The following is a 23,641-nucleotide window of genomic DNA, read 5'->3' as shown; positions in this document are numbered from 1 at the left end:
CGGAGTACGTCTTCGTCCGGCACGACGCCCACCGGACACCACTGCGGCCCCCGTACGACGGGCCTTTCCACGTGCTGGAGACCGGGGTGAAACATTTCACCTTGGACATCGGCGGTACTCCCGACCGCGTCTCGGTGGATCGCCTCAAACCGGCCCACCTCGACGTGGACCACCCACCGCCGGTGGCTCGGCCCCCGCGTCGGGGCCGCCCCCCTGCGGGCTGACCCCCGGCACCGCCCAGGCCCGCCGGCATGCCGCCCCCCGGTCCTGCACCCATCCCGGGTGCAGCCGGAGGCATCCCAGCTGGCATCCCTGCACCCCGGACGCCGCCGGTCGCCAGAGGGCGCTTCGGCCGGGTCATCCATTATGCCCCGCAAACTGGCCCTCCAGGTGCGCGGGAATTCTGGGGGGGGGGGCGCGTGTGGCGGACACGAAAGCTCACTGGCGTGAGGGCATCATTTCACGCACCAAGTGGGTGGCGGCCACGCCCGAGGGGTAGGCGTGGCCGCGGGATATACACCGGGCGCGCAGCCCGGAGCACTCCAGTGCTACAGTTGAGCTCTTATAATAAAGACTCTTAAACTTACAGCGTTGTCCGCTTCCTTCTTGTTGTACAAGTAAGCGCGCGTAGCACCGCGCTTCAATCTTCTATATATTCTAAATGTATATCTGTGCAGTGTCTGTCTTGTGTTGTCTTGTCTTGTGTTGTCACTGAACTACTCCCTCAAACTTTTGTGAAATTGTACTATTCCAACTTGACCCACGGCGGGAGTATGCGCTCTACTGAGTGGCGTTCTAGTTTATCTTACACTCAGGTGAAGGATGAGAGTAATTCTGCTCTCACATTACTCGTTTTCTGGTGCTGTATTAAACTTGATAATTGATGTGATTTTATCCACTATCACATTCATCAAAGTGTGTGGTCGGCAAGGTGGTATGCTATTGTTTCACACTTCTTCTTCTTCTTCTTTCGTATGCAGCACAAGGCTGTGGGGTCGCATCATTGTGGCTGAGCGCATCGCTGTGCTGCTGATGCAACACTCTCTGTAGGTTAGAGCAGGAATTTGGAATTTGTTCATTGTGCCGGCGATAGGTCGCCTACTCTTTGAGAAGGACACCGTGTGGTCTTTAGCGTCCACCAACTAATGCCGGTCAACTGATGCCCTGGCTGGACAGCTAAGAGGCGAGTGCGTACCTCTCGGCAATCCTGCCAGCCCTATGTTTCACACTTTGTGGTCAGGATTAGGATGGGAAGTCCCACTATAATAGATATTAGATAGAAAAAGTAGTCCATAGAATGTAATCTCTAAAAGAAGACTACTTTACCTGCAGCAAGACATGGTCAATTGCCGTCTGGACTTCGATGCCCAGTATGTAGGTGGCATCCTCCGAGCAGAGCACAAACTTGTCTCGAATTGAGAATGGTGGAATGGATGATAGTGTGGCATCTGATATTGAGCTTTGCTGGTAACGCTCACGTTCCTGGAGCACTTTCGCCTGTAATTCATCCAGCTCTGTCCTATGCAGAAGGGAAGCAATTAACCAGAGGAGAATCAATATCAAAATATTGTCACTTTCATAAAAAGCTTTAAATAATTTCTATACTGTGTTCAATATTTATATTGCTGGTGTAAAAGCTATACATGTGCAATTTTCTGTCATATTTATCATCTTATTTTTGAATTACAAGGTAGCAAGAGCTGCAGTGTATAATGTGTATCATGGCCAGGCAAGACTTTGTAGGCATTACCGCAACTTTATCAGCTTGGCTTCTGTCTCTTTGTTGATATGCACCTCATCTCCAGGCCCAGCTTCTCGAAGTAATGGCTCCGTTGTCATGCCCAGCACCCAGCCTGTTCAGGTGAAGAAAGGTTTGAAGAAAGGATGACAAAGACGTGGAACATGTTAGTCTCTCATCGTCTCTCGTGCGCTCTCTCTCTCTCTCTGTCAATATCAGTATTTTCTTCCTTTGTAATTGACCGCTGAAGGTCGAGGAAACCAGAGAACTCGAGGTGCATTGTACCTGCATAAGTAGAAGCCACTATTTCATTGTATCCAGCCTTGCCCACACATCCTCCTTGAATTGAGGTGACACTTTCAGCCAAAACCTGGATAAATTATAGATAGAGCACATAGTTTCTACCAATTATGAAGATGAAGGCGTATACAATATACTTATCAAGTCTATAATAATATACAGATCTTCCCCTAGCTTCTAGCAAAATCGAGGTTGTGCTATATACTGTTACCCCAGTCCCCATCCAATCTCCTTCTCCAAGTATAAAATAGGTCATCACCAAACTGCAAATCTTTGGTTCAAATGCTCACAAAGAATTGGAGGTTTCTCTTTCTCACATTCTCTCTTATTTATCGTTCCTCGGGGATGATCCAGATGGTTATTGAATCAGCAGTCAGTAAGCCGAAGGAAGTTCAAATTTCTCTAGAATTGATGGTTTATTTTGGTGATGCATCTTCTGTTACGATATCTCTCTACTCGTGGTAAATCTACTATCAACTGCAGATCAAAATGATCCTCTCAAGTACAAACCAGTGAGCTTACTTCCAATTACAAGCTAAGTCATGGAATCCATCATTGCTGCTGATATCGTCATTTCTGTTTTCAACCAGCCTGACCTTTGACCATCAGTTTGAATTCTGTCCCGGTCACTCAACTCTGGACTGGACATGTTTCTGCTACTCGCTCAGCAAAGGTTGGACGCTCTAAATTTCAATAGAGGTCAAGACCGTCTCTTTTGACATATCTCAGTCATTCATCATTCTGGCATCCGACTTAACTTGCCAAGCTCTCTGTCAATGGCAATCAAGACCACCTTAATGTCTGACTCCTCTCCACCCCCTGTCCTCCCTCCCCACATCCCCCATGCAGTTAACATGTCGCCATCAATGGAAGCCTATCCTCTCTTCTCCCAGTGGAGGCTGGGGTTCCCCAAGGCAGTGTGTTGGGCCCAGTCTTGTTCCTCATCTCTTATCTATCTATAATTCCAGTAATCTCTGTACGTTTGTACGTTTGTACGTTTGTCTGTCTGTGACCGCTGTTTCTCGACAACCACGGGTCCGATATACTTTTAACTTGCCAGGTATATTGCTGGGGACCCGAGGATGTGCCTTTTCAAGGTTTCATATTAATCGGACAATTACTTACCGAGCTATGTACAAAAAACGATTCAACCAATCAGAGAGCAGCGAACGATCGCGTGTGCCGGCGTTGCGAATGGACCAAACCATTCCATGTAAATAGAGGGGGGGGTTCTGTGGTCGTTGCGAATGGACGAAACCATTTCATGTAAATAGAGGGGGGGGATTGTCACTGTACTCGCAAGCCGTTCGCCGTTCGCTTTGGCGTTGCGAATGGACCAAACCATTTCATGTAAATAGAGGGGGGGGATATAATTTTAGATAGATATATAGTACGGGCATATATATAGTACGGGCATGCCCTAGTACTAATAATAACAATAATATTAATTGAATGATAATAATATGAGTTCCCTTTTAAGGAACGTCAACGCAGGAGGAGACCATTCGGCCTTTCACAGTCTGTGCTATGATTGCCAACCTATGGTTTGTTTGTCTGTGCTCTATCCTTTTTAAATGCTGAGCATCAAGCAAGGAAGCAGATGCTCTAATCATTACGCCACTGAGTATGGTCGGATGCTCTCGAAAAATGACCTCTTCATTGCTCTGGAAACCCTCTCTTCCTTTCTGCAGAGGTCTCTGCATTCTGTCGTACACACTGCTGGACAGACTGTATCTATCCCACTGTTAGACAGACTGTATCTATCCCACTGCTGGACAGACTGTATCTATCCCACCGCTGGACAGACTGTATCTATCCCACCGCTAGACAGACTGTATCTATCCCACTGTTAGACAGACTGTATCTATCCCACCGCTAGACAGACTGTATCTATCCCACCGCTAGACAGAATGTATCTATCCCACCGCTAGACAGACTATATCTATCCCACTGTTAGACAGACTGTATCTATCCCACTGCGAGACAGACTGTATCTATCCCACTGCTAGACAGACTGTATCTATCCCACTGCTAGACAGACTGTATCTATCCCACTGCTAGGCAGACTGTATCTATCCCACTGCTACACAGACTGTATCTATCCCACTGCTAGACAGACTGTATCTATCCCACTGCTAGACAGACTGTATCTATCCCACTGCTAGGCAGACTGTATCTATCCCACTGCTACACAGACTGTATCTATCCCACTGCTAGACAGACTGTATCTATCCCACTGCAAGGCAGACTGTATCTATCCCACTGTTAGACAGACTGTATCTATCCCACTGCTGGACAGACTGTATCTATCCCACCGCTGGACAGACTGTATCTATCCCACCGCTAGACAGACTGTATCTATCCCACTGTTAGACAGACTGTATCTATCCCACCGCTAGACAGACTGTATCTATCCCACCGCTAGACAGACTGTATCTATCCCACCGCTAGACAGACTATATCTATCCCACTGTTAGACAGACTGTATCTATCCCACTGCGAGACAGACTGTATCTATCCCACTGCTAGACAGACTGTATCTATCCCACTGCTAGACAGACTGTATCTATCCCACTGCTAGGCAGACTGTATCTATCCCACTGCTACACAGACTGTATCTATCCCACTGCTAGACAGACTGTATCTATCCCACTGCTAGACAGACTGTATCTATCCCACTGCTAGGCAGACTGTATCTATCCCACTGCTACACAGACTGTATCTATCCCACTGCTAGACAGACTGTATCTATCCCACTGCAAGGCAGACTGTATCTATCCCACTGCTAGACAGACTGTATCTATCCCACAGCTAGACAGACTGTATCTATCCCACTGCGCGACAGACTGTATCTATCCCACTGCTAGACAGACTGTATCTATCCAACTGCTAGACAGACTGATTCTATCCCACTGCTAGACAGACTGTATCTATCCCACTGCTAGACAGACTGTATCTATCCCACTGCTAGACAGACTGTATCTATCCCACTGCTAGACAGACTGTATCTATCCCACCACTAGACAGACTGTATATATCCCACCGCTAGACAGACTGATTCTATCCCACTGCTAGACAGACTGATTCTATCCCACTGCTAGACAGACTGTATCTATCCCACTGCTAGACAGACTGTATCTATCCCACCACTAGACAGACCGTATCTATCCCACTGCTAGACAGACTGATTCTATCCCACTGCTAGACAGACTGTATCTATCCCACTGCTAGACAGACTGTATCTATCCCACTGCTAGACAGACTGTATCTATCCCACTGCTAGACAGACTGTATCTATCCCACTGCTAGACAGACTGTATCTATCCCACTGCTAGATGGACTGTATCTATCCCACTGATAGACAGACTGTATCTATCCCACCGCTAGACAGACTGTATCTATCCCACTGTTAGACAGACTGTATCTATCCCACTGCTAGACAGACTGTATCTATCCCACTGTTAGACAGACTGTATCTATCCCACTGCTAGACAGACTGTATCTATCCCACTGCTAGACAGAATGTATCTATCCCACTGCTAGACAGACTGTATCTATCGCACTGCTAGACAGACTGTATCTATCCCACTGCAAGGCAGACTGTATCTATCCCACTGCTAGACAGACTGTATCTATCCCACCGCTAGACAGACTGTATCTATCCCACTGTTAGACAGACTGTATCTATCGCATTGCTAGACAGAATGTATCTATCCCACTGCTAGACAGACTGTATCTATCGCACTGCTAGACAGACTGTATCTATCCCACTGCAAGGCAGACTGTATCTATCCCACTGCTAGATAGACTGTATATATCCCACCGCTAGACAGACTGTATCTATCCCACTGTTAGACAGACTGTATCTATCCCACCGCTAGACAGACTGTATCTATCCCACTGTTAGACAGACTGTATCTATCCCACTGCTAGCCAGACTGTATCTATCCCACTGCTAGACAGACTGTATCTATCCCACTGCTAGACAGACTGTATCTATCCCACTGCGAGACAGACTGTATCTATCCCACTGCTAGACAGACTGTATCTATCCCACTGCTAGACAGACTGTATCTATCCCAATGCTAGGCAGACTGTATCTATCCCACTGCTACACAGACTGTATCTATCCCACTGCTAGACAGACTGTATCTATCCCACTGCAAGGCAGACTGTATCTATCCCACTGCTAGACAGACTGTATCTATCCCACAGCTAGACAGACTGTATCTATCCCACTGCTAGACAGACTGTATCTATCCCACTGCGAGACAGACTGTATCTATCCCACTGCTAGACAGACTGTATCTATCCCACTGCTAGACAGACTGTATCTATCCCACTGCTAGACAGACTGTATCTATCCCACCACTAGACAGACTGTATATATCCCACCGCTAGACAGACTGATTCTATCCCACTGCTAGACAGACTGATTCTATCCCACTGCTAGACAGACTGATTCTATCCCACTGCTAGACAGACTGTATCTATCCCACTGCTAGACAGACTGTATCTATCCCACCACTAGACAGACTGTATCTATCCCACTGCTAGACAGACTGATTCTATCCCACTGCTAGACAGACTGTATCTATCCCACTGCTAGACAGACTGTATCTATCCCACTGCTAGACAGACTGTATCTATCCCACTGCTAGACAGACTGTATCTATCCCACTGCTAGACAGACTGTATCTATCCCAACGCTAGACAGACTGTATCTATCCCACTGCTAGACAGACTGTATCTATCCCACTGCCAGACAGACTGTATCTATCCCACCGCTAGACAGACTGTATATCCCACTGCTAGACAGACTGTATCTATCCCACTGCTAGACAGACTGTATCTATCCCACTGCTAGACAGAATGTATCTATCGCACTGCTAGACAGACTGTATCTATCCCACTGCAAGGCAGACTGTATCTATCCCACTGCTAGACAGACTGTATCTATCCCACCGCTAGACAGACTGTATCTATCCCACTGTTAGACAGACTGTATCTATCGCACTGCTAGACAGAATGTATCTATCCCACTGCTAGACAGACTGTATCTATCGCACTGCTAGACAGACTGTATCTATCCCACTGCAAGGCAGACTGTATCTATCCCACTGCTAGATAGACTGTATCTATCCCACCACTAGACAGACTGTATCTATCCCACTGCTAGACAGACTGTATCTATCCCACCGCTAGACAGACTGTATCTATCCCACCGCTAGACAGACTGTATCTATCCCACTGCTAGACAGACTGTATCTATCCCACTGCGAGACAGACTGTATCTATCCCACTGCTAGACAGACTGTATCTATCCCACTGCTAGACAGACTGTATCTATCCCACTGCTAGGCAGACTGTATCTATCCCACTGCTACACAGACTGTATCTATCCCACTGCTAGACAGACTGTATCTATCCCACTGCAAGGCAGACTGTATCTATCCCACTGCTAGACAGACTGTATCTATCCCACAGCTAGACAGACTGTATCTATCCCACTGCTAGACAGACTGTATCTATCCCACTGCTAGACAGACTGTATCTATCTAACTGCTAGACAGACTGATTCTATCCCACTGCTAGACAGACTGTATCTATCCCACTGCTAGACAGACTGTATCTATCCCACTGCTAGACAGACTGTATCTATCCCACTGCTAGACAGACTGTATCTATCCCACCACTAGACAGACTGTATATATCCCACCGCTAGACAGACTGATTCTATCCCACTGCTAGACAGACTGATTCTATCCCACTGCTAGACAGACTGATTCTATCCCACTGCGAGACAGACTGTATCTATCCCACTGCTAGACAGACTGTATCTATCCCACCACTAGACAGACTGTATCTATCCCACTGCTAGACAGACTGATTCTATCCCACTGCTAGACAGACTGTATCTATCCCACTGCTAGACAGACTGTATCTATCCCACTGCTAGACAGACTGTATCTATCCCACTGCTAGACAGACTGTATCTATCCCAACGCTAGACAGACTGTATCTATCCCACTGCTAGACAGACTGTATCTATCCCACTGCCAGACAGACTGTATCTATCCCACCGCTAGACAGACTGTATATCCCACTGCTAGACAGACTGTATCTATCCCACTGCTAGACAGACTGTATCTATCCCACTGCTAGACAGACTGTATCTATCCCACTGCTAGACAGACTGTATCTATCCCACTGATAGACAGACTGTATCTATCCCACTGCTAGACAGACTGTATCTATCCCACTGCTAGACAGACTGTATCTATCCCACTGCTAGACAGACTGTATCTATCCCACTGCTAGACAGACTGTATCTATCCCACCGCTAGACAGACTGTATCTATCCCACTGCTAGACAGACTGTATCTATCCCACCGCTAGACAGACTGTATCTATCCCACTGCTAGACAGACTGTATCTATCCCACTGCTAGACAGACTGTATCTATCCCACTGCTAGACAGACGGCATCTATCCCACTGCTAGACAGACTGTATCTATCCCACCGCTAGACAGACTGTATCTATCCCACTGTTAGACAGACTGTATCTATCCCACTGCTAGACAGACTGTATGTATCCCACTGCTGGACAGACTGTATCTATCCCACTGCTAGACAGACGGCATCTATCCCACTGCTAGACAGACTGTATCTATCCCACCGCTAGACAGACTGTATCTATCCCACTGTTAGACAGACTGTATCTATCCCACTGCGAGACAGACTGTATCTATCCCACAGCTAGACAGACTGTATCTATCCCACCGCTAGACAGACTGTATCTATCCCACTGTTAGACAGACTGTATCTATCCCACTGCGAGACAGACTGTATCTATCCCACAGCTAGACAGACTGTATCTATCCCACTGTTAGACAGACTGTATCTATCCCACTGTTAGACAGACTGTATCTATCCCACTGCTAGACAGACTGTATCTATCCCACTGCTAGACAGACTGCAGTTGCATCACTCTGTGTTGATCTGCAATTGATTATGTTCTGATCTGATAAATGGAATGTATTGTTACGGTCCGCGGTTAAGGATGTTGTTTGCCGAGCGGAGACGCCGCGGCCGAACAGTTTTTCCCCGACTAAACCCGATTCACCCAGACGTTGGCCGTATCACGCCACAGCTACTCAATATGGAAAAGACTAAGACGATGAATGCAAAGAGGAAGAAGAAGAAGACGTACAGAAGAGTAACGGGGTTTATTATTGTTTACACACACATAAGCAAAAAGAGCAGTCACGGGTATTTACAGCGGACATGAAAAAAACAGGTAACACAGTGCAAATTACTAGCTTATACAGACTTAGTTACCTACCCAGGACAGAACAAACAAAGACGACTCACACGGGGAATGATGATAGGAATTGGCTGGAAGGAGAGGAAAATCCAATTGGTTCGGCAGCACGAATTGGTGCGTTGGGCAGCCGCAGTTCCTCCACGGCCCTGCTCCAAACCACCGTCCAGGCCCCAAATGGCTGGCGAGCATTGTGGCTGCTGGGGACGCTGCTGCTGCTGCTGCTGTAGGCGCTGCCGCTGGCGAGTAAGGTGACGAATAGCAGGCTTTAGCGCTTCCCTGGATGACCTCTGCTTTTGGACCTCACAACTCAGCTCTTGTCATAGCTCATCTCAGATCTCAGCTCATCTCTCGTAAAAGCTCCTCTCCTTTCTCAGCCCATCTCATGTCTCTGTCGGGAACGTCCCACCGCGGGTTATATAGGCCCCGCCCCTCAACCTTCGCGAACCTCCTTGCTGTTCCTTTCCACACCCTCTCCAAGTCCAACCCCTTGTTCGTGATTGGTTGAGTGGGGCTGACTCACTCCTCCCCTCTCTGACGAGGTGGGGACCCGCCTTTCTTCCCCAACCCTGCCTCGTGGTCAATGGTGGCAATTGGAGGGGACGTAATTGGCAATCGAGGCTTGGCAATGACGAAAGGGGGAAATGGAGGTTTTTGGGAATGGGAATGAAGGGAATCTATCTCTTTGGTTTGGTGCAATGGAGTGTCATTCTAATGGAAGACAAGGCCTTACTCTAAAACACATAATAAAGATATAAGCTACTGAACAAGGGTCTTATCGTGTCCTTCAATGTGGTGTTTCATGGAATTAACTACCGGGACGCCCTTTTTACCTTTACACAACTCTGGAGGCAGGAGGGCCATATCCAAACAATGTTACACAACAATTTACCACAATACAATACACACAATCAAAAAAATGCAATCCTCATATCCGCAACACTGCACCCTCCTCCTCTTAGGCACGTCCCGGGCCTATAACTTTAATTTAGTGTGACGCGTAGGTGTAGTTCCCTCTACTTTTAACCTGACCCTGAGTGCGACAGTTTTAAAACATAGATAAATATGTCCCGCTGCTCCATTGCACCCTGCCAAACAGACTCACGCCCACAGTTAACCGAATTGCGGAATGGTCTTCAAACTACACACTGACGGTGGGGAGCATTATTTACAATTGACGCTACTTTATTTACAATACGCAACCCAGGACCTGTGATTGTTCTTTCTGGGGGGGAGACAGTCTGCTCTGCATCAATGCACCATGAAAGCACCCAAAAACGCACCAATACACCCTCAGGCACCAACCGGTGCAGTCACCACAGTTCATCAATGTTCAATAATAAAAATAACCAAACAACCCCGAACCCTGCAGGTGATCTCTTGCTCTTCGGCTCCCTCTGCTGGCTATTATTATTTCTTCCAGGTGTTGTCTTTTTCCTTTGCTGGCGGCCTATTTGCAATAAAATGCACCCAACGTGTCCATTTTTATTTATTTTATTTATGGCCCACAGGGCCGACTAGTGTGGTTCACCTGTGGGGCATCGGTGCCCTGTGGCCAAGGTCCGCCAGCAAGATTTCGGGCCTTCATGGCCGGTTCCAGCAGAGGGGCCATGCCCCAACCCATGGGGTCCATCAGTGGTGCTTGGCCACAGACATGTGGTCCATAATGTGGTGCATCGATGCAGACAGCTGGTTCTGGGAGTTCTGGGCGCACAATGGCGGACTCATGCACGCTCCCCTCGGCGCCTAATGGCGCACAGGTCCTCATGTGGGAGACAAAAGGGGGGAAGACAGATGAGCGAGGGGTAAGGTCACAAGGGTACACATCAATAAGGCAATGCAAGGTGAAATGCGTACGGAGGGCGAAGTGAGAAAGCTCGTCCCTACCGTACGTCACCCCCCTGTCACCTACACTACCCTTGCCCTTACCCCATATGTACAGAAATCTACACATTTACAAATTTGTCACTACTGTCACGTCTTCCCCATATTTCCCATACCAAATTCGTCTCCACAATCCCTCCAGCCAAAATTTGCCATCACCCAATTCATCATCAATCCTCATAAGGAGGAAGAGATGGAACAACAAGTACAATGTCACACCCACGTCATGATGCGTCTCACATTCCAAATATTTGCATCAAAAATAATCAAAACAACCTGGCATGGTGTGGAGTACCTGTCACCTCAGGTGAGTGCATGTAGATGGTGCGAGGAGACTTCAATCCTAGCTATCCTCTAATTGACTTTAACACACTTTTACACTACCCGGGGTCTTTCCCTGCCAAACCATTGGCAATCTTACTCTATGTGGTTTTAAAAACCAAATTCCCATTGACCAAACTGTGGTGCTTCTCAATTTGGGGTCTCACTCCCCCGATTCATCTCCCGGTGCCCTTGCACAATTTCTGGGCTGAGACGTGTAGCTCTCCCAGCAGGTCTACCCACCTGCACACCTCCACCACTGTAGTTGCCACCCGAGCTTACCTAGCTCCTCACCCTAACCTAACTACTGGGGAAGGCCCCTTCTGGCTCTGTCACCCCTTGGTGCCCTCTGGCACTGGGCTACCCGGGTCCGTCCTCCGGATCCTCGGGCCCCATCCACAACTACCGGCTCCCAGAGCCCACCTGCGGCCTCACCTGGCCGACATCCTCACAGTGGTGGAGTGCCCAAACCAACTACACACACTAACAGGCTACACGCCCAGCCATTTCCACAACACTAATGCACCCATCCAAACATCATTCTTCCACTCGCACCACAGATGCCAATATTCAGCCACAATTTACCTATACCCTCTACCTAACACTTACACTACCCGCCCCGGGTATTCGTGATGGGGGTGCACTCTTCCCCCATTCACACCTCCGCACCATCCACTCCACTCCACAGTTTCCATCATACTCACTCCACGACCATCCATTCCAATACTCCATATATTCCACACTACCATTTATTCCATACACCTGTTCCTCATCCCTGTTGTTGCACACCTGTGCACTCACACCTGGTGCCACCTGCACTCTCCTCCTCTTCCTGGACCAGTTGGTCAACACAACACACATCACCATTACTCACTCAAACACTGCTCCATACACCTGTTCAGTTGCACACCTGTGCAATCACACCTGTTCCTTACACCCTTTTCAATCCTCAAACACACGGCATCATCTCATCTAACTACTCCCCTCTGGAACTTGCGCTTCCCAGTCGTCCCTTTAAACTATTGCGCTCCCTCGTCATTATTATCCACTCTAAACTACCTGCATCCCCACTACAGGTGTCATTGTCACTACCTAACCTTAACGTCACCTAAAGTCATCTTCTAGGTCCCTACACATTATCCAAACCCTCCCGGGCTAGTTTTCACTGCCATAAACCCCATAAACTAGTGCTCCTTTGCCCCCGCGTTGTGAGGGATGGTAGAGTTGTCATCCCACCACATGGGGCATCTCCCACGACCAATTTTGCGCATCAAATTTCAACAAATCAAAAATTTGCCAATCACTACCCATCATCTGCCAATCATTACTGCCAATCCTTTGCCAATCATCAAATTTTGCCTTTTTCTAATTTTGGGTCCAAAACACTATTCTCGTCACACAATCTACTCACTAATGCCTCTCGGTGCGCCAATTCGTCTCTAAAGTTCGGCTTCGTAAAGCCGAGCAATGAATGCGGGTTGTTTGGTGCCGGCGGCTGGATACGTCCGGCACTCGGTGCAGGGAAGGAGGTTTACCCGGGCCGAGATCCCACGCACCACCTCGGCACAGAGCCATCCCATGGCCCGATCTTGACCTGCCGGAACGCCTCAACAAAAGGGGGTCGCCATGACGACCCTTCCTATCGGGCTGCCCGTTCCGCCTAGCGGAGCACGGATGCGGCCGTTCCAAACGCGGCCCAGCGTGGATCACGTACGGCGGTCCTTTCGAACCCGCCGTGGTTCGGATCCCCGCTGGTCCTCGCGGCACGCGAAGCTGCCCGACGCGCACCGAGGGCCCGATTCGGCTAAATGTCGTTCTAACCGCTAACCCGGTTACCGTCGAGGCGTCGATGCCTCACCTGCATGCTTACACGCATACGCTACCCCTTCCTTGCTCATACATCCAGCTGTTCCCATGCTCCTCGTCATTGCACCTTCTCTTACACACCCAGGTACACTCATCTGCTTACAGACTTGGTCACACACCTGACCACCGAACACCTTTGCACACACTCGTCGTTCGCACACCTCACCAACACACCTCTTCGCGCCCCCTTCTCGGTCACCTCCTCCGTGACAATCACAGGTGTGCTCTCACTCGCACACCCACCCACGTGCCTCACGACCAATTCCAGTGTGCATTCCCACACACGCTCTACCCTTCCAGGTGTGCATCCTTCCATTCCAGGTGTACATCCTCTCTCACCTGCCACAACCAACTCACGCTCCGTGTCACTCTCACTACTTTCACCACCACTCTTGACAGCGCACTCACCCTTACTCTCGACAGCGCACTCTTTCCTCATGCACCTGTCCGTTACACATCTCTCTCGCGCACACTCTTGCGCACACTCTCTCATTACTTCCTCCGTAACACTCACCACAGGTGTGCATTCTCCCTTACTTTTGACAGCGCACTCTTTCTCCATGCACCTGTCCATTACACACCTTTCTCATGCACACTCTTGCGCACACTCTCTCGTTACTTCCTCCGTAACACTCACCACAGGTGTGCATTCTCCCTTACTTTTGACAGCGCACTCTTTCCCCATGCACCTGTCCGTTACACACCTTCTCGCGCACACTCTTGCGCACACTCTCTCGTTACTTCCTCCGTAACACTCACCACAGGCGTGCATGCTTCCGTTACATCCTCTGTAACACTCCTCACTACGCGCTTCCATGTGCTCCCTCGCACACGCGCTACGACCGACTCACTCTCGACAGCACACTCGCTCCTCGGCGCGCACTTTTTCCTCACACACCCCAGAGTCGGACATTCTCGCACACCTCCTCCTTCGCACACCGTACCTGTCGCACACTTCACCATTGGTCCCTCACGAACACCCGGGGTCTAAATCAACCCCCAAGCCGACTGAAGCTCCCCTCACATCATATACATTTCCTCGTATATCGCCACTCACCTCGGTACCTCGTCGTCGCACCTCTTCTGCCACCTGCAAACTCTTTATTTGGTTAGTGAGCACATCATCATGATTTGAACACAGACCTTGCACATACTCCATCACTTCCTCCCTTATCTCCTTTTTAGTTTCCCTCCGTCTCTTCTTAATTTCACTCACCCCTTCTTCCACCTCCTCTAATTTTTCCTTTACCTCCTTCATCTCCCGGTGCGCCCCCTCTTTCTCTTCCTCTAACGCCACTTTAACCGTTTCTATGTGCGTCCTCACCTCTCGGTCCTTCGTCTCCATTACTTCTGTCACCTCTTCCAACTTCTTCGTCAACCCCTCATGTACCATCTGACATTCCTTCTGTGTCGCTATTAATTCATTTTTTATGTCCTTTTGTGTCGCTTTTAACCCCCCGATTATTGCAGTGTTCTTTTCCACTTGGTCCATGAGTTCCTTTTGTCCCACTGTCAGCTGTTCTACTCCCTTCGTCAGACCCTCTATGCCCCCCTGTAACCTAGCCGTATTATTCCTCACCTCTTTATCTACACACTTTTCGCCTCGCTTTACCTCCTCGCGTACCCCCGAGACCTCCTCACTTACACCTCGTCGTATCTCCTCTTTCATCTCCTCCCTCTCTTTTGTAGATGCCACCCTCATCTGTCCCAATTCATCCCTCTGAGCATCCAATTTGGTTTCTACCCCGATTTTCACCTCCTCTATCTGCTCTCCCATTTGTTTAATTTCTCGGGCGGATTGCTCCCCTATTTCCCGCAATTTGCCTTCCATCCTATTTTCTAACCCCTTTAACCCATTTTTCACCCCCTCTATCTGATTCTCCTGGGCAGCCATTCTATTTTCCACCCCCGTTAACCCATTTTTCACCTCTTTTATCCCGTTGTCTAACCCCTCAATTTTATTGTCTAAACCCTCAAATTTCTTGTCTAATCCCTCAAAATTATTGTCTAACTTCCCAATTTGGGCGTTGGTACCCCTCACCTCGTCCCTCAATCGCTCACTATCAGCCCTCGCTTCGTCCCTCATTGCCCCCATACTGTTTTTGAAACCTCCAATTTGGTCTCCCATACTCATCTGTACAGCTGCCTGTAGCTGCGCAATGAGGGCCTGCATGTCAATCGGCTGCATGTTAAAGCCCGCTGATACAGCGGGCTCGGCTACCGCGTGCTCGTGCGAGGCGCCTTTTTGCGCGCCTGAAACCTCGTGCGCGAGAGCGCCATTTTGTGCACCTGATACCCCCTCAACCACGTTGCCAATGTTCTCCTCTACTTCGTCCCTCTGATCCTGGGTTACTCCTAACCCCTCCTCTAGCTCACCCACCTGCATCCGATCGCCTTGACCAGCCATGGCGCGATTTCAAAATTCGGGTTTTGCTTTAAAACAACACAAATTTCCAGCAGCTCCAAATTTTGACCAAATTTTTTTTTTTATAGATGTTTTAAAAATTTGGTTCGGGCCTTGTATCCCACTCCCCGACACCAATTGTTACGGTCCGCGGTTAAGGATGTTGTTTGCCGAGCGGAGGCGCCGCGGCCGAACAGTTTTTCCCCGACTAAACCCGATTCACCCAGACGTTGGCCGTATCGCACCACAGCTACTCAATATGGAAAAGACTAAGACGACGAATGCAAAGAGGAAGAAGAAGAAGACGTACAGAAGAGTAACCGGGTTTATTATTGTATACACACACATAAGCAAAAAGAGCAGTCACGGGTATTTACAGCGGACATGAAAAAAACAGGTAACACAGTGCAAATTACTAGCTTATACAGACTTAGTTACCTACCCAGGACAGAACAAACAAAGACGACTCACACGGGGAATGATGATAGGAATTGGCTGGAAGGAGAGGAAAATCCAATTGGTTCGGCAGCACGAATCGGCGCGTTGGGCAGCCGCCGTTCCTCCGCGGCCCTGCTCCAAACCGCCGTCCAGGCCCCAAATGGCTGGCGAGCGTTGTGGCTGCTGGGGATGCTGCTGCTGCTGCTGCTGTAGACGCTGCCGCTGGTGAGCAAGGTGACGAATAGCAGGCTTTTGCACTTCCCTGGATGACCTCTGCTTTTGGACCTCACAACTCAGCTCTTGTCATAGCTCATCTCAGATCTCAGCTCATCTCTCATAAAAGCTCCTCTCCTTTCTCAGCCCATCTCATGTCTCTGTCGGGAACGTCCCGCGGCGGGTTATATAGGCCCCGCCCCTCAACCTTCGCGAACCTCCTTGCTGTTCCTTTCCACACCCTCTCCAAGTCCAACCCCTTGTTCGTGATTGGTTGAGTGGGGCTGACTCACGCCTCCCCTCTCTGACGAGGTGGGGACCCGCCTTTCTTCCCCAACCCTGCCTCGTGGTCAATGGCGGCAATTGGAGGGGACGTAATTGGCAATCGAGGCTTGGCAATGACGAAAGGGGGAAATGGAGGTTTTTGGGAATGGGAATGAAGGGAATCTATCTCTTTGGTTTGGTGCAATGGAGTGTCATTCTAATGGAAGACAAGGCCTTACTCTAAAACACATAATAAAGATATAAGCTACTGAACAAGGGTCTTATCGTGTCCTTCAATGTGGTGTTTCATGGAATTAACTACCGGGACGCCCTTTTTACCTTTACACAACTCTGGAGGCAGGAGGGGCCATATCCAAACAATGTTACACAACAATTTACCACAATACAATACACACAATCAAAAAAATGCAATCCTCATATCCGCAACAGTATCCTACAATCCTGGAAAATCTCACTCTCACCCTGTCACTCCGGAAGAATTGTTAAACTAACCGAACATCACACTACTCGTATGTCCATTGTCGGCCACTGGAAGAAGTTCAGGCTCTTGAACTTCTCGGTCTCACCATCAGCCATGACCTCTCCTGGGCAAACCACCTGGCAAAGTTGGCCTCTGAAGCTAGCCGCAAACGGCATCCAAGTCTTTCCTTGGAAAATCAGAGCTACTCACAATCTACAAGGCCTTTGTCTGCAACTTAACAGCATACTGCTCTCCCCTGTGGGCTGGTGCCTCAGCATCACATGTGTCTCCCTTGGGTTCTGTGGAATATAAAGTTCTCAACATTATTGGAATCTTCTTTGACAAGGTCTCTCTGTTTTTATCACCTCTTCTCCAATATTGCTCCCTCTGTTCTCTCTGTCCGTTGACCCTCCTCAGCACGTGTTTTTGCAGAAATCCCTTTTGGTTAAACTTCCAAAATCCCCACTAATTAAGTTTGTTGATACAATCTTTCGTTGCCTATATATTAATGTTTGCTTGTCTCTACACAAATTACATCACATTTACAGACAAACACATTACTGTATCTCAAGCAATCTGGACCTCATAAAATTGTATCACTCATCTCTTTCTATTAGTTTCTATTTATATATGATATAATGGCATTATGCTTTGGTTTTAGTTGTGTGGCCATACGTATGATTTATCTGTTTGCATGCTTATATCGGTCTAAAAAAGTGTTACAATCAGTTTCATGCTGAATCACTCCCCAAAAAAGCATCAAATGTAAAAACAAAACTAAACATTACGATGCTTGCATCTTGTTTGACACGTTGAAAAACTGCATCAAAAGAATAACTTACATGTTCATATTTCAGAGTTGGCTTCCCAACACTGTCAAAGGCATACATCTCCAGGGAACCATCATCCCTCCCCACAAGAACTTCCTTCACCCCATCACTCAGGATATCAAAGCAATCCAAGGAAAGGATGCCTACAAAAAAATAATTATCATTTGTTAGTGATATTCAATTGTAAAAATGGCTATAAATATTAAAAGCTGATTGGAAGCTTCCCTTAAAATATAGTTTAGAATTTAATTCGATTAATGAACAGGATTAAATATTGAAATTAATATATGTGGGAAAATTACATGCCCAGACCGGGAATCGAACCCAGGTCCTCTGGAAAACCGTGCCAGCGCTCTGCCATCTGAGCTCCTGGTCTGTGCATGTGATTTTTTCCCACACATATTAATTTCAATATTTAATCCTTTTCATGAATCTAATTGCTTCACTATGCCCCAGTGGTGTTTATAATAGAGGACATGGATTTGTCGTCCACCCCCCCTCACCCCCCCATTGGAGGAAGACCCTCTTGTGTTCAGCCCGTCGGTGCTCCTATGCTCAGTCAGGGCCGCCCAGATAGCTCAGATGGCAGAGCACTGGTACAGTTTGCAGATGACTTGGGTTCGATTCCTGGTCTGGGCATGTAATATTCCCAAATATATTAATTTAAGAATTTAATGATAAACTTGATAGTTATAAATTATGCCATTACAATATTTGTATAAGATATCTTGCTTGCAATAAATGCCAATATTTCATTTACACATGTCACACTTGTCGTCAGCCAACTGTAAACTTACTTTTAATAAAACAATAATTTTGGCTCAATATCTATTGGTTATCGGGAATACAAACCTCCTCTTCTTTTTTCATTTGTGATTTCCCATATGTGGTTTCCTGTTTCGGGTGTGACTTGTACCAAACCCAGCTTTCCATCGGACGTGCCATACAAAACCTCTTCTTCATTCCCTCCTAAAAGAAAAACAAGAAACACAAGTAATATTACTTACATACTATAAAGGATGAAAATGTAAACACTTTCTATTTCTCCCTGCTAACATCGGGGAAACTATCATGCATTGGAACTTCCCCTCTAGCAGCTATTTTTGGCAAATATTATGGACCAATGTGTTGGCATAACACAAGTGTGCAGTGATTGTAATCCGTTTATGACACCAAGTGCCAAGACAATGGCATGTACCATCATAACCAACACAATGCCAATGTTACATTGTTGGTGCCCCGTGTGTATTGTGTCTTGCCGGCAGTCAAATGCCCTGGATCATGTATAACAAGCTTATTACCTACGGCACAGAAGGTTATGTTTTCACCCCTGTCTGTCTGTCTGTCTGTCTGTCTGTTTGTCTGTGAGCAGGACATCTCAAAAAGTTTTGGACTAATTCGGACGAAATTTGGTGGACAGGCTGGGTGTGTGACAAGGGCAGAACTGATTTTTGTGAAGATGCGGATTCAGGTACTATAATTTTTAGGTGTTTCTTCACCATTGAGGGATGGGGCCAAAAACGATATATACATATTGCTTTGATATCCTGAGTATATCAGCATGCCATTGCAAAAGTTTGTGGACGGATTCTGATCAAACTTGGTGGATGAGTTGGGTAGGTTATAAGAACAAGCCGATTAGATTTTGGTTCAGGTCCAGATCCAGATCCAGCCCATCAGTGGGATACAAAACATAAACTGTTCAGCCTTGCGGAGGTTTGCGCTCTAGTGAGTGCATTCTAGTTCAATATATGTTTCTTTTTGATGCCTCGGTTCTGTAATAAAAAAATTGTATTGGTGTCAAAGCCAGCGACCAATTGCAAATTAATAGTCGGATTTGCAAACATCTACACTTTCCTTATGCAATAATCTTATCCAACACAGAAATAAGAAAATTTCCATGAGCTAAATCCTACATTGGCAAAATCATTTTCTTGTAAGAAAATATTTCCTAAAAATAACAAAAGTTCCTTGAAACAGGAAGTTTGAGAAAATATTTGTTGCAGCTCGAAATTTATTCTCATAGTTTTCTTGTTTCAAGAAAGCTTCAATTATTTTAAGAAAAAATTTTCTTCCTAAGAAAATTATTTTTTGCAGGGGATATATCTCTATTCCACAAAACAAATCAACAAATAATATCACAATCCATATTACCACCCCTCGACCTCATCCACATCCAGCTCTCAACAGAATGTCCATCAAGCAGCATCCCATTATGTGCCAAATGAGCAAGAGCCAAAAGGTATGCATTTCATTGCATTGACTATCTGATTTATCAAAGATGGTACAAAATCAAGCTTTCATTTTATAGGAAAACAATTAATGGGATAAAATGGTAAAAGGCAGATGCCAAAAAGTACCTTGAAACAAAGTGAGGACAGATGGAGGCCCAGGTACAGTGACCTTGTGAAGCACAGTTGAGTTCTGTGAAGCACAAGGTTTAGAGGTTGTAAGAGACATAAATACAGAAAAATTATGATTAATTTATTATATGCAGGTTATTCAAAAGAAAAAAAAAATCGCACCCATGTCCGAAGGAAGTGGCTCAGTTTGGCATTTTTATATGAAAAAGGCAAAGCCTAGAAACAAATGAAACCCTTTAGAATCATCCTTTATAACCCCTTAGAATTACCCTTTCGAACCCCTTAAAATTACCCTTTAGACCCCCTGAGAATTACCCACGAGAATTACCATTTATAACCCTCTAAAATTACACTTTAGAACCCTTTAGAATTAAATATGCTGGGTTATAAAGGTTCTTCTTCATTTTTGATGGACGGATGGACGGATGGAAGGAAGGACATAGCCAAATATTGAAGAGGCTTCACCGCTTAAAGATGAATGAGCAATATAATTTCAAAATTGCACGTTGGATCAATAATTTCACCAGGTTAATAAGAATACAAAATATTATATTTTTAACTCTGTGAGTTGTAATTAAGAGTTGCTAGATAAAAACATGTTTTTAACATTGGGAAAAAGATAAAATTGTGTCTATCTTTCACGATTTCATGTTGTGTGCTACACTTATCCAGTAATATACTAAATTTCAACCAAAGCATTACTCAAATAGAATCATGGGGAAGACGTATCTCTTTCTTACAGAATCCTTCTTGCACCTAATATTTTGTAGATTATAACAATTTAATTATTTTAATAATTTAACCACAAAGTCAAGTGTTCAATAGACATCAGTCAGCATGTCAAGCTTTAAATACTGGTTTAGTCCTCATACAAAATGAATTAAGTAGTGGATAATCCAAGTCCTCATATAATCCTTGTATAATCCTTTTATCATAAGGAACTTAACGGTTAAGGTGTCTGGCTAAATATTTTAGGGTCTTGAGTTTGAGTCCCTGTTGTGTCGTTGGATAACACTAGGTGGGTTGACTCAGCCCGTCATCCTTCCGAGGTCGACAAAATGAGTACCAGTTAACTGGAAACGGGGCACTGCATCAGTGGCACAGCCACGCTCCCGGCAGCATAGCTTAGCAGCCACAGGCTGCATGCAAAATAATAATAATAATAATAATAATAATAATAATAATGACAGTGATAATTGCAATCTAAGTGAGGGCATTGATGATACTGGCATGTGCATCGGGTGTGCAAATCCTCAATCACCACCTTAGTACATGTGAGGCATGGCCCCGGATAACTGAGCGATGGTAGGCCAAATTCAAAGTCACACACAGGAAGTGGAAGGACGCGTTTTTCCAATACCTGCCTGGCACTCCAATTAGCCCGATGGTAGGAAGATTAAACGTCTCAATTGCAAATAGCTTAATAATAATGAAAAAATGGTGACAAGAAACAAGCAGAATACAGCAATCCTTACTATAATTCACAGACCGGTGTGTGTTCGTCACACTACTCTTCCTACAGTTCTGGACCAAATACATCCAGACTTGCTACATAGGATATCATGACCCAAATTAGTATGTAGAAGTGTTTTTATCTTTGCTGGTGGTCTTGGGGGTGAGGCGGAGGGAGGGACGCAAATTCTCAATGGAAATGTGTATCGTGTCGCACTGTCGCCAGGTGGGAACAGGTATTTACAAGTACCCACCCTTACAGTACAGTATTCCTGTCCCCACATTTTCCAGGGCAGTGAGGTGTTTGGAATTACAAGCAGTCGGCATGTACTTGTTTCATGCGCATAACTTGGGTTATTTTATTATTTTCGGTAGCGATGGAGGCAGCTGTCAGTTGCTTATACACCTCCCAAATAAAAGTACGTGTCAGAAGAACATGTTGCATGCTTGGAACAAGATCGCTCATGGGGCGGGTGCTCTGCTAGTATTAATAAATGACTCATTGCAAGTATCACCAGAGCACCTGGGTTCGATTCCTGGTCTGGGCATGTAATTTTCCCACATATATCAATTTAATTATTTATAATCTTGTTCATTAATGTAATTATTTTCTCACTAGTTAAAAGCTAATGGAGCAGCTTGTATGTTTATCACAGGAAGCACAAGCACTTTCCTAAACATTAACTTTTCATGCTTATTATTATTATTATTTTGTATGCAGCCTCTGGCTGCTGGTTGAATCATTGCTGGGAGCGCGGGCTGTGCCGCTGATGCAGTGGCCCCTGTTTCCAGTAAGCTGGTACTCGTTTTGCTGACCTTGGCTGAATCAACCCATCTGACGTTATTTAAAGGCACGACAGAGGTCAAACTAAAAACCCTAATATCTAAAGCCACCGTAATCATTAAGCCAACACTAAGCTTAACATTTAATGTTGTAAATGATGGATAAGAAACATTCAAATAAAATGAATTTTTGTAACAAAGCTCATGGAATTCTATCCTGGTATCACAGTGCCACGAGGCAAGGCATTCTGAGATCCAAATGAATTATAAAGAATACAATAGGAAATAAAACAGAATCCCATGGATTTTAAGATGATTTTAAAAATAATGAGATACAAAGTAAGAAAAAGTAAAAGATCTGCCAAGAAGGTGATTACAACGATATCCCTACCTGCAGGACATGGAGGTTACAATCTTGACAAGCAAGGATGGATGTAGATATGGGTGTCGATACACAGATTACGTCGTTAATTTTATCTGGTGCCAAGAAGTAGTTTTGATCCACACAATCCGTGTAGTGGTTAAAGACGTAGTTTGAACAGAGAAACAAGTCTGAGCCGGAGACATGCCTGTATCAAAACGGAGAGTTAGTTCACGTATGCTGGAGTCTGATCAACATATTTTCACAGCCATGAACCTTACTTCTCAAATTCCCTATGACGACAAAGGGGGAAATACAAGTTTATTGTAACAATCAACAAAACAAATTAAAACTAGAACGTCACTCGGTAGAGCGCATGCCTCTACCACGCTGAACAGTTTACATTGTGTATCCCACTTATAGGCCGGACCTGCATCTGAACCTTAACCAAAATCGAATCGGTTTGTCGTCACCTACCGAACTCATCCAACAAGTTTTGGCATAATCCGTTCACAACGTTTTGAAATATCATGATATATATCGTTTTTGGTCCCATTTCTCAATGGTGAAGAATCACTTTAAAATCTTTAAAAATTATTGTATCTGGATATGGATCTTC

General features: G+C 46.1%; 1 protein-coding gene across 2 annotated transcripts in view; it reads right to left on the bottom strand.

Moving 5' to 3' along the window:
• The window catches only part of BBS7 (Bardet-Biedl syndrome 7), a 99,056-nt gene that overhangs the window by 56,689 nt on the left and 18,726 nt on the right, over positions 1–23,641 (bottom strand). The window contains exons 5-11 of one of the 2 annotated variants that reach the window (XM_078776715.1): positions 23,053–23,230; positions 20,424–20,487; positions 18,916–19,032; positions 18,076–18,206; positions 2,024–2,108; positions 1,751–1,853; positions 1,327–1,519 (exon numbers count right to left, since the gene is read on the bottom strand). In XM_078776715.1, the coding sequence (XP_078632841.1) occupies positions 1,327–1,519; positions 1,751–1,853; positions 2,024–2,108; positions 18,076–18,206; positions 18,916–19,032; positions 20,424–20,487; positions 23,053–23,230 (871 nt within the window). Of the gene's footprint in view, positions 1–1,326; positions 1,520–1,750; positions 1,854–2,023; positions 2,109–10,893; positions 11,852–18,075; positions 18,207–18,915; positions 19,033–20,423; positions 20,488–23,052; positions 23,231–23,641 lie in introns of those variants that run through there. The other variant, XM_078776716.1, reaches the window with a different exon arrangement.

This window comes from Myxine glutinosa, chromosome 4 (genome assembly GCF_964187855.1).
Source record: "Myxine glutinosa chromosome 4, kmMyxGlut1.1, whole genome shotgun sequence".
Classification (NCBI taxonomy): Eukaryota; Metazoa; Chordata; class Myxini; order Myxiniformes; family Myxinidae; genus Myxine; species Myxine glutinosa.
Note: the sequence above shows the minus strand (reverse complement) of the source record. Positions and strands in the feature narration are given on the sequence as shown.